This window comes from Acomys minous, assembly GCF_964271855.1.
Source record: "Acomys minous genome assembly, chromosome: 16".
Taxonomy (NCBI): domain Eukaryota; kingdom Metazoa; phylum Chordata; class Mammalia; order Rodentia; family Muridae; genus Acomys; species Acomys minous.
In genome coordinates, this window is record NC_140498.1 from 17,083,766 (window position 1) to 17,096,071 (window position 12,306).

At 41.2% G+C, this 12,306-nt stretch overlaps 1 protein-coding gene across 10 annotated transcripts in view; it reads right to left on the reverse strand.

Annotated features, from left to right (window-relative positions):
• RAPGEF6 (Rap guanine nucleotide exchange factor 6) overlaps positions 1-12,288 on the reverse strand; it is a 185,534-nt gene extending 173,246 nt beyond the window's left edge. For 4 of the 10 annotated variants that reach the window (XM_084762389.1, XM_084762390.1, XM_084762381.1 and 1 more), the window contains exon 1: positions 11,989-12,286. In XM_084762389.1, the coding sequence (XP_084618515.1) occupies positions 11,989-12,057 (69 nt within the window). In that variant the 5' untranslated portion in view covers positions 12,058-12,286. The other 6 variants (XM_084762393.1, XM_084762387.1, XM_084762391.1 and 3 more) reach the window with 4 other exon arrangements.
• Between the last annotated feature and the right edge of the window lie 18 nt (positions 12,289-12,306).

Genomic DNA, 12,306 nt, shown 5'->3' on the forward strand with positions numbered 1-12,306 from the left:
AGAAATTTATTGAGCAATATTTTTCTTTCCTTTCTCTTATACCATTCTGCCATGTATCCTCCCCTATTCCCATACTATTTCTAACAGCACTTTAAACTGCTTTAAATGTCCTTATGTTTTTACTCCCCTTTCTTACATTAATCTAATTTTGGTTTTGAATTTTTTCATTACTGGGAAATCTTTTTATTTAAACTTTTTTTCTAAATTCTTGTTCTTTTCTCTTTTCTTCCATGCTTTTCTATTCCTTCTTTTTCCTTTCTTTCATTTAATCTGTTTCTCCATTTCCCTGCCTTCCTCCATTTATTCCATCCACTTACTATATCCACACTAACCTTAAATACTTTTAAACTTCATAGCACACTATATGCAGTTTTGTCATTTTTGGTCTTGTGATAATTAACTGGTGACGTCAGTGGGCTTTGGTCAATTGCAAAGTAAAGTTAGTGTGTACAGTTTGATAGTTTGCTGCTGACAGTAATTTGTTTTCTTCTCTCTGAATGGTACTGGAGACTGAGTAATAATGAATGACCAGCAAAGAAGTAATCCATCGAGGACCTATCTACAGTTCCAGGGAAGTCCCTAAATATACTAACCTCCCTTTTTGGATTCTGTAGCTCTGCTTCCTGCTAACTAAAGTGTGACAATTAGGATGTGGATTTTGTGCATAAAAGACAAAGAATTGGGGCCACATGATTTGGGCAAGTTCACAAATGCAGTTGCAAGCCTGCAATAAAGATTTTTTTCTCAGCTTTAAGAGCTTCCACATGATGCATCTCTGCTGGGCTTACCTCACAAAACTAAGACAGTCAAGAGACTATATGGTGCTATTGTCTTAATCTTTATTCTGCTGATGTGAAGAGACATTATGACCATGGCAACTCTTATAAAGAAAAACACTGAATTGGGGCTGGCTACAGTTTCAGAGGTTTAGTACATGTCGGGAAGCATGGAGGCACGCAGGCAGACACGGTACTGGAGACATAGCTGAGAGTTCTATATCTGGATCCAAAGGTGGGGGGTGGGGGGGTAGGGGGGATGAAGGTGGGAGGCACTGGGCTTGGCTTGGGCTTTTGAAAACTCAAAGTCCACCCTCAGCAACACACTTCTCGAAGGCCATACCTCCTAACAGTGCCCATTCCTTGGTGACCAAGCATTCAAACCAATGAGCCTATGGGGCCATACTTACTCAAACCACCACAGTTATGAAAATGTTAGGTAAAATGTTGTGATACCATATTAAAAAATGACAAAAGGAGGGGGTGGAGAGATGGCTTAGTGGTTAAGAGCACTGACTGCTCTTCTGGAGATCCTGAGTTCAACTCCCAGCAACCACATGCTGGCTTACAACTATCTGTAATATGATCTGGTGTACATAAAGACACTGTACTCATATACATAAAATAAACCTTTAAAAATGACAAAGGAAAAAAGTCTGTGTTCAGTGCAGACACAATCTCACCTGTAATACTCTTTTCTTTTACTATTTGAATTGGAGAGGGATCAAACCCCAGAGACTCCGACATTAAGGCAAACTTATACATCCCACACCTCTTCTCAAAATATTTTCAATCTGTAGTTGGTTAAATCTACAAAACTAAGCTTGTGGGTACAAACTGTGATCATCAATCTTGACTGTCAATTTGCCAGGATTTAGAAAGTAAGAATACACCTCTAGATGTGTCTAATGAAAGTGTTTCTAGAAAAGTTAATATTGCTGCATGATTCCATGGCCATGTCCTGGACTGAAGAGAAAAGAGACAGTGAGCTGAGCACTAGCACGCACCTGTCTGCCTCCTGACTGAAGGTGCAACGTGACCAGCTGCCAGAGGTCCTGCTGCCATGCCTTCCTGCCGCCATACTCTGTACCTCAAACTGTAAGCCAGAATAAATTGTTCCTTAAGTTGCTTTGACATGTATTTTCTTACAGTGAGAAAAGTAACTAATATACAAAGAGTCAGCTTCCAGCTGCACATATGACTATGGTATAACTTATAAATGAATGACATTTCTTATTATAGCCAGGCATGGTATACCGTGATTCCAGGACTCAGGAGACTGAAGCAGGAAAATAACAAGATTAAAGCTACCCTGGGCTATGTAAGATATTGCCATAAAACAAAAGAGATACGAGCACTAACTGTTGGAGGAAGCATCTATAGGTAGGGGTTATCATAGGTAATGATACAGGGGGAAAGAAGCCCTAAGTTAAGAAGATACCTTTGTTCACTATTCTAAGTAAAGTCAATGACGAAAAAGACACTGTTAAATCACATGGCAAGAAATTTTATTTTACGTCTCTGGAATTTAGTTTCTTTGTGTGTGTGAACCTCATGTTGATAATGACTCTCCCTCTCCCCAACACACTACTGTTGATGAGTATCTGCAGGTTATGCAAGTCCCACTATGTATTAAGGTTTTATAGAATGGATCTCATTGTTTGCTATGTGTCAAACCCTGAAACTCTCCCACTGCCAAAGTTACAGTTTATACCAAAGAATTAGGAATGTGGCATTTGGGAGGCATGCTCCAGAAGAGCAAATGAGTAATGCTTATGACTCTTAAAGAATTCATTCTCATGGTTTGTTTGCTTTTGTGACAAAGTCTCATGTTGCCCAGGCTAGCCTCAAACTTAGGTAGCTGAAGCTAGCCTTGAACTTCTAATCCTTCTGCCTGAGCCTCCTGTGTGTTAGGATTGCCTGTGTGCTAGGATTACCATTTTTGTTTATTTAATTCAGAAACATATTTTCTAGTCTTCCAAAAACTAAAACTGACAGGTGCAGTGGCATACAACTTTAATCCCAGCACTTCAGAGGCAGAGGCAGGCAGATTTCTGTACATTAGAGTCTAGCAAGTTCCAGGCCATCTAGAGCACATAAAAAGAGATGCTGTGTCTGTCTGTCTGTGCCCACCCCCCCCCACACACACTTCTTATTTTTCCAGGATAACTAGGATTAGCTTAGAAAAGTGAGTGTACATCTTCAGTAAATACCCATCAGCGGAAACTTAACTTTATAGGATAGATAAAAGCAAAACAAACAGAATCTAGCATAAACCAAGAAGTCAAGGAAATCCATCCACACTTCAGGCTCTCCTCCTCCAGGAACCAACACTGCTACATTATTCCATTTATCACTCTGATCTAGCTTAGTGATCTTCTCCTTTCTGGTGCACTTCAAACTGTGACATCTTCCAGCAGCAGATTAACAAAGTTATCAAATCCTTGAAGTATAGCAACAATTTCTTTCTTTCCTCTGTGTAGCCCTGGCTGTCCTGGACTCGTTTTGTAGACCAGACTGGCCTTAAACTCAGAGATCCACCTGCTTCTGCCTCCCTGAGTACAGGGATTACAGGCGTATGCAGCCATGTCCAGCAACAATTTCTTTACTACACTTCATCACAATGTGAATTCTTGACCCTATGCACTTTTCCAAAAGCTCTAGTGGTAGGCAGGAGTGGGAAAGATTAATGGTAGCATTAATGGTGGCTTCAATTGCCATGCCAGAAACCACTATTCTGTTTTTATGTACAGCCACACCCTACTTTAACCGGGCTTGTCTCACGATGAACACTTTATAGAGCTCACATTCACTATATCCCTTCCAAAGACTCTTGTCATGTCATGAAGCCTGTCATGCAGGCTACTTTTCCTTCTGGGAGAATTTAGTTAAGTTCCTAATCATCTCAGAAGCAAAATTTACTTGACCCACTCCCAACTGGCTACAGTTTTTCTTTCTTTTCTCTCTCTCTTTCTTTTCTTTCTTTCTCTCTTTCTTTCTTTCTCTGTATGGGTATCTTACCTGCATTTATGTTTGAGCAGGTGTGTACCTGGTGCTGCAGAGACCATCAGAGGGCATTAATCCCCAGGAAATAGAGCTATAGATGTTGTGAACCACCACGTGGGTATTGGGAATTGAACTCACATTCTCTGGGAAAGCAAGTGCTTTTAACAGATGAGCCATCTCTCTGGTCCCCAGCTGTTCTTTAATAAAGATCTCATCTGGAACTGATGTTCCTTTTATGTCTAAATGGATTTACATATGAAGATCAAAGGGCCCAGAAGCATAAATAAGTTTTTTCTTTCCAAGGAACCCTCTGAATGCACACTGGCTAGGAAAACACCCAGCAGAATCTTCATTCCGCCACCCTCAGAGTGTGCAAAGTGACTCACTCAAAAAATGACTCAAATACCATGGTACTCCTTTGCCAGTTCAAGGAAGAAAAAAATCTGTTCTACATGTTTAGAGTCACAGACCATTATTCTAAAATCTGAAGCAGGTTAAGAAATAATTGTAAGAAGCTAAATGTGTTTTCAGTCACTAGTCTTTCAAAACCAAGCATTTTTTTTTTTAAGTTTGAGGTAGAATTGTAATACATTGTATGAGCATGAAATTCTATCCAACAAAACTTTCTCCTCTTTTGTAGCTCAGGTTGGGCTTGAACTCACAGCAATTTTCCTGCCTCAGCTTCCTAATGTCCAAAAAGTTCTTTGGTGAAAAAATATAGAAAGTTAAAACTGCCATTTATCTACAACATGCTTTGATGCTTCCTCACAACTGTTTTGAAGACATATAGGAAAGGGATTTCTATTCTAAAATATAACCGAGTTCCTCTATCGGAATTGTCTTTCAAGCACAGCCAGATATTTTACAAAATCTTTTACAAGCTTGTTTATGATGAGTGTGTGTTATTCGTCTTTTAAAAATATTTTATTTTTATTTATGTGTATGCCATGCGTGCTAAGGTGCTATAAGAGGTCACTGGATCCCCTGGAGCTGGAGTTACAGATGTATGTGAGTCACCTAATAAGGTTGCTGGGAAAATAATACATATCCCTTAGCAGAGCAGCAAGGACTCTTAGTCATCAGCCATCTCTTCGGGCCTTATTCAATATTTAGAAAAAATTAATAGGAAATGTGCAGGTCTGTCAAGCCCAAGTCTTCATCTCAGCACATCCAGCATCAGACTGGTAAGACTCCAGTCACTACTGGTAGAATAATCAAGTGTGATGAGATGGGGAGCAAGGGCACGGACACTGCCCTCCAGGGTCAAAGCCAGGATGTCCCAGCAATTACAACACAGTATTACAACATTAGGCTTGAAACACAGAAGAGTCGAAAAATGAAAAAAGTGGGCTGGAGAGATGGCTCAGAGGTTAAGAGCATGGGTCGCGCTTCCAGAGACCCTGAGTCCAATTCCCAGCAAGCACATGGTGGCTCACAACCATCTGTAATGTGATCTGATGCCCTCTTCTGTCTTGCAGGTGTACAGGAAGACAGAATACTCAGATACATAAATAAGTAAATCTTTTTTAAAAATGAAAAAAGAAGAAAGCACAATTCTACAGATGAGCAAAGTCTTAATTTACCAGAGGATGATACATTTCTTTCCAGACAAAAGAAATAACAAACCAATATGAGTATCATTTGCTGTCATTTGTAAACACATTCATAACATTTTACATCATCTCATTTCATTTAGTCCGTATTAAATGCTCTAAATGTACTTAGTTTTAAAGAAGTTAGGTAGCTGTCCTAGAATACTCAGGACTTGTAGAACACTGCTCTATGTGCACAACCTTCTTAATCACTTAGTCACAGCAGCCATAATCACTTGCAAAAGGCCCTCAAGATCAGACCTGTCAAAGTTCCCTCAGGGAAGGAGGAGCTGGGAAGAGTCCTTAGCCCTTCACCTGAGATTTCAGCCATGCCCCGCTACACCACCACCCCAGCTGGATGTAATTCTGCTCTAGTTGCACATGGTAGAAAAGGTGTGGCTAAACTTTCAACATTGTAAAAAGATGTTATCTACTAAGTTCACACTCAAGAACCACGCAATTGAGTTAAAGGACGTTGGGAAGGATCATGTTTTTAAGTGGGAGGGGATATTTTTAAATACGTTTTGGGTTTTGTGTTGGACCGTATTCTAGGCTAGTCACACCTGCTGAGAACATAAAGGGTGGAAGTTTAACTCAAGAAGGGTGAGGAATTTATGAAGAAATCATCAACCACACTGCAATAAGACATTTTAGTGATGCAGCTATTTTGGTTTTTTTGTTTGTTTTCTGGGTTTTTTTTTAGTGGTGGTGGTGGTGGTGGGGGGAATCACATATGTGATAGTAGGCCTACACTTGGATAGGAGTGTCACTTTGTTCTGTTGTTGGTATCCTACTGGAGTGAGCAGACATTTATTTCTCTCAGGAAACGTTCACACATACAAAAAATATTAGATATCAGTATGTGAAACAGAATTATTTAAATAAAAATTCCAAAGCTTGCAAGAGGTGGCATCATAACCATGTCAGCCTGTTGTCCCAGCACTTGGGAGGCTGAAGCAGGAGGATCAGCAGGCTTGAAGTGAGTATGGGTGATACAGAAAAACTGAGGCCAGTCTGGACCACTTAGTCAGACCCTGTCATCAAGCCAAAGCCATAAATTCCAAGGTTGATATTACATCACATAATTCCACTTCCTATGCAAGGCAGAGACAGAGAATGTGGCATGATGAACAGTACTCCAAACCTCTGAGCATCAGAATTACTACATGGGCTATGTATAAAAATAAAGCCGGGCATGGTGGTGCACACCTTTATTCCCAGCACTCAGGGGGGCAGATGGATCGCTGTGAGTTTGAAGCCAGTCTGGTCTACAAAGCAAGTCCTGGACAGCCAAGGCTACACAGAGAAACCCTGTCTCAAAAACAAACAACAAAAAACAACACAAACAAACAAAAAGCACCAAACCAAACCAAAAGCTATTTGCTAGTTCAGAAGATTTTTAATTTAAGAAGTCAAAGATTGGCACAGTATTTATTAATTAAAAAGTGGGCTGGGAAATTATATAGCCTAGGTTCATAAACGGTGTTAATGTATTTACAAGTTTACTGTACATCATGAAACAACATTCTGAGAAACACATTAGTCCATTCTGTTCCTGTGCAAACATCACAGTGTACAGTACACAAACTAATAAACCAGAAGGTTCAGGGAACATCTTGGAGTACATTAAAGTCTTTTTTTTTTTTTTTTAAGTTGTGGTCTCAACTCCATTGTCTGGGTTAGACTTAAACTTGTGTGCTCAAGTAACCCACTAGTCTCAGCTTCCCTGAATATTAGTGCTACAGGGATGTGTACCTAACTGTCTTTGGCTGGACTAGAGACCAAATCCAAGTACCATACATGCTAGTTAGGTGTTCTACTTGTGCTCATCTCTCTTTAATAGCTTTTGTAGTGTTAGAACACTTTTAACTACCAAGACCATTACTTAAGCCCACATTTCCACATAAAAATCCTTTGAAGGGCTGGAGAGATAGATGGCTCAGAGGTTAAGAACACTGGCTGTTTTTCCAAACCTTCTGAGTTCAATTGCCAGCAACCACATGATGGTTCATAGCCATCTACAATGAGATCTGGTGCCCTCTTCTGGCCTGCAGGCACACATGCAGGCACAACACTGTTACATAATAAGTAAATAAAAAATTTTTTTAAAAAATCCTTTTAAAATAGAAAAGGAAATTAGAGAGCACAAGAAAGACAATGTGTAGGGAATTTGTCCTACAACAGCTACAGTGTGTAGCTATTTGTCCATAAGTTAGGACAAATAGCTAGAGAAGTAAAAACAGATATTGAAATGTCACACTTCACACTCAGTCTAGCTTACTAGGATACATTACAAAATTATGTTAACACCGATTCTAAACTTGGCGTGGTGGCACACACTTGTAATCCTAGAACTTCAGGAATGAGCTAAGAAGATAACGATTTAGAGGACAGCCTAGGCTACATAGTGAGACCCTGTCTCAAAACGAACACTACTGTATTGCCTACTTTTACACTCTGACTTGCTACCTGCCAGAAGCATCTTAAAGGAGAAAAGATATATTCTGGTTTTTACCTTCAGAGACTATCAGGCAAGGAATGCATGATGGCAAAAGTGGGCCAATCTGTGTTGGGAGTAGAGGGGCAGAGACTGAGGCCACGGCTCCCCATACATTTGGTGATCAACAGGAGAGAGCAAGCTAGTAGGGCTGGACTATGAAAGAACTATACCCAATGACCCACTTCCACCAGTCATGCCATCTGCTCCAAAGGTTCCACAACCTCCCAAAAAAATTGCCACCAGCTGGGGACAAGGTATTGAAACACAGGAACGTGTGTGTGTATATGTGTGTGTGTGTGTGTGTGTGTGTGTGTGCGCGCGCGCTCGCGTTTGTGTGTGTACACGCACGCTTGTGTGCGTGTGTGTTCAAATTCAAACCACGAGAATACCCATTTGTATCTTTTCACATGCTGTGCACTCAGTATACATTCAAGGAAAAGGAATCTTTTGTTTGTTTGTTTGTTTGTTTGTTTGTTTTGTTTCTCTGTGTAGCCTCGGCTGTCCTGGACTAACTTGTAGACCAGGCTGGCCTGAAACTCCCAGTGAGCCACTTGCCTCTGCCTCCCAGGCATACGCCATCACGCCTGGCTCAAGGAAAAGGAATCTTAATTAAATTTAATGAATGAATTTATCCCCTTCTACTGTAAGTTTATTTTGTTGTTGTTTTTGTTGTTGTTTTGAGACATGGTCTTATGTAGCCCAGACTGGATTGGTACTTTTAATTTTCTTGCCTCCACTTCCTAAATGCTAGCATTCCAGACATGCATTATCATGCCTAGCTTTTAAAAATAGAATTCCCCAATCCTATCCTGAGAATTGAGCCCAAGCTTTCATCTGTGATAGACAAATGCTTTACAACTAAGCTACACTCCTGCCCCATGCATTTTTATCAACTTGGTTCCCATGACACCACTATACTCTGGATGTATGTATTTCTATTTCTCTCTTTTTAAAAATTTGTTTATCTGTCTGTTTATTCTTTGTATGAGTGCTCTATTTGCATGTATGGTTGCACGACAGAAGAGAGTATCAGATCCCATTACAGATGGGGTTGTGGTTGCTGGGAATTGAACTCGGGGCCTCTGAAGAGCACTCTCTCCAGCCCTTGTCTCTTAATCTACCTACTTACTCTATCATATTTTTATAAGAGAAGGCACACCCACAACTCCATGGCCACTCTCACTCAAACCAGGCAGTCCTGGAACCAATGGCAATCTCCCTCCTTAGAGTGCTAGGATTGATATGTGAGACCTCTTCTATTCTCTATGAATGCTCTTTTTCTTTTCTCCTGACAGGGTTTCTCTGTGTAGCCTTGGCTGTCCTAGACTTGCTTTGTAGACCAGGCTGGCCTCGAACTCACAAAGACCCACCTGCCTCTGCCTCCCCAAGTGCTGGGATTACAAGCATGCGCCACCACGCCTGGCTATGTACACTCTTTGTATTTGTAATTTCATACATTCTCCCAACTGAAATTAATGTCTACAACCAGGACTATAAATTTTAACTTTCTAGTCCGCTTTCTCTTAGAAACAGAAATTTTTATGTGTAAATCTTTACTCCAACATTTCTAACAGACATTTTAAACTAGACATATTCAAAGAGGAATTTCTGATCTTCCCCCCTCACAAAACCAACTCTGGGAAACCTCCTGTACTTGTTTTGTGGTGCTGTGGATTAAGCTATACTCTCCTCAACACTAGATGTGCACTGTACCACTGTGCTACACCCCAGGCATTACTGACTGTTCTTCAATTTGTCTTTGATAACAACTCCAATATTCCATAATTATTTAGATTTAAAAAATCCATAATCATGTCCAATTTTCTTTGTTTTCCTTTGGTCACACTGTGTTATTAACAAATGTTCTTGGTTAAACATCAAAAATATTTCCAAAATTGACGGCTATTCAGAACTTCCATCACTGTCACTTCAGTTTGAGCTACCATCATCATCTCTTACCCCAGCTGTGCAATAGCTTCTAACTTCCTCTCCTACTCTTGCTCCCACCTAGTCTACACTCTACACAACAGTCAAGGCTTTAAAAAAAAAAAATCTAACAAAACAGCCAGGTGTGGTGGTACACGCCTTTAATCCCAGCACTTGGGAGGCAGAGGCAGGCTGTGATCACATTCAAGGCCAGCCTGGTGTACAAAGCAAGTCCTGGACAGCCAAGGTAACAGAGAAACCCTGACTTGAAAAACTAAACAAACAAACCTAATAGCTTCATTCCTCTGTTTCAAAACCCTTATATGCTAACTTACCCATTTCACTGCAAATTTAAAAAGAAAATAATAATAATAATAATAATAATAATAATAATAATAATAATAATAATAATAGCAAAGCCCCACGTACTGTGTTCTATTTTGCAGCACCATCTAGGACTTCCTACCCAATCTGGCTCATTCCTCACCACTCAAGAGCTCCTTGCTATTCCTAGAATGTGAACAGAATGTTCTCATCAAAGGGTCTTTGCAATGTCTATTTCCTCTGTTTGCACAAGCTTTTTCCTCATAAAACTCCACACATAATACCATTCGCATCCATCAATAGAGTGTTCATCAAGTCAAGTCAAATCCCTAGGCCCTATGGTGGGGTTCACCACCATCTTTACACACGCAGAGTGCTGACAAGTTTACAGTTCCAGGTTACTGTGAGCTACACATGGTTACCCAGCCTCATTCGATGACAACAATCAAGTCAAGTTACCCAGGACAATAGGAACTACTTCGTTTAAACTATAATCTTTCTTATCCACCCTTTCCCCAAGTCTCCGCATCCGATTATTTGACACAGCCATTACTGGCTGGCATATTACACATTTATCGCCTATGTTCTCCATTCTTTAATCCACCAGAATGTAAGAACTGTAAGGCCTTCCCTATTTGTTCACTGAAATTTCCTAAGGTACAGAGTAGAACCTTGAACAGGTCGGCAATGAATGATTACCAAATCAATATATTTATAACAGACCCTTAGAAGTCCACTAAAAGAATCTTCTGACAGCAGAAAGGAACTTGTAGAGTTTCATCGAATCCTTTGTCAAAATAAACCATCAATTAGCATTCTGGATAATGATTTATTTGTAACCCAAATTCTACACTCATTCAAAAATACAGCCAATGAATCTAAGCAGCTAATATTCCCTTCAACAATGTTGCTATTCCAGTAAAAGGAGATAGAAGTCCTCAATGCTGCACACATGACCAAACAAAACTTCAACTGTTGAGAAAAATCTCCTCTGCTTAAAGACTCAATTTCAAACTAAGTAATGTGGTCCCTGAAGAGAAGCAATTTCCTCTTATTACCTAGATAATGTTTGTAAATAAAACTCAAGAGTGCACATTGCAATAATCATCACCACCACAGAAAAATTGATTCATAGGATTCTAAGTGGAAAAAAAAAACCGTGGAAAGCGGCAAAAAAAAAAAAAAAAAAAAAAAAAAGCCCTGTTCCTATGCAAAGACCCAAGCTGGGCCCATCACTGCTTCAGCTATGGCTTTAACAACGCCATGTTCCAGAGTGTTAGCCCAGAGTTTCTGAGCTTTGCTATTCAAAGCACTATAAATCTGAAGCTCCCGTGACTAAGAATGAAGGCATTTCATTACAATTACTGCAACTTCAAACAAGACGACCACTCACATCGCTGTTGGTTTCTTCTTTTGGTACAATACATACACATAACCACTAAAAAATTATAGAAACGTCTCTAAACTAAGAAAACTTACTTGAAAAAGCATACTTTTTCAAAGTTCTCCCAAAAGTGGGAGAACTACTTATAGCACGCATCACCCGCCATGGAACTCACCGTAAGTTCAGATACGGACTTGGGAAACTCGTCTTTTGAGGGCAACTGGACAGTAACCGAGAGCACAGCACACCCTGGCTAGATAGTGTGAGCTGTCTCCTACACGTTACAATTCCCAGCTGGCTTTTCAGCCCACCTGAGCAGACGCCAATTCAGAAGCCAGTCCACAGTAACGGTGCTTTCTTAGCAGAGGTACAAGGAAGTCCCCGGCAAGGAGCGGCAGGAAAGGTGCTCATCACGCCCGCGCGCGCGCGCGACAACGGCCAGGTCAGGGCCGAGGGGTGCGTCCCAGTGCCCGGCCTTACCTCTGGAGTCCGCTCCGGCGGCTTCTTCCTCAGCGCCTGCCGAGCGCCGGGGTCCACGGGCGAGTTCATGGCCGCAGCCCCCACGACGCTCCCCCAGCCTATGCGTCTAGCTACCCATTCGCCTAACCCGGGTGCGCGCCCGCTCCACTGAGAGGGAAACGAGCACTGTCGCAGGGTCCAAACTCAAGCAAACAAGTCTTCGCAACGCCCGCCCAGGGCCTCAGCCCACGCGCGACTGGCCAGAAAGACGCCTGCGCGGGGGCGAGCGAGAGCGAGTGCGCACGCGCAAAGGAGCTCGCTAACGCCCGCCTAGCCTTG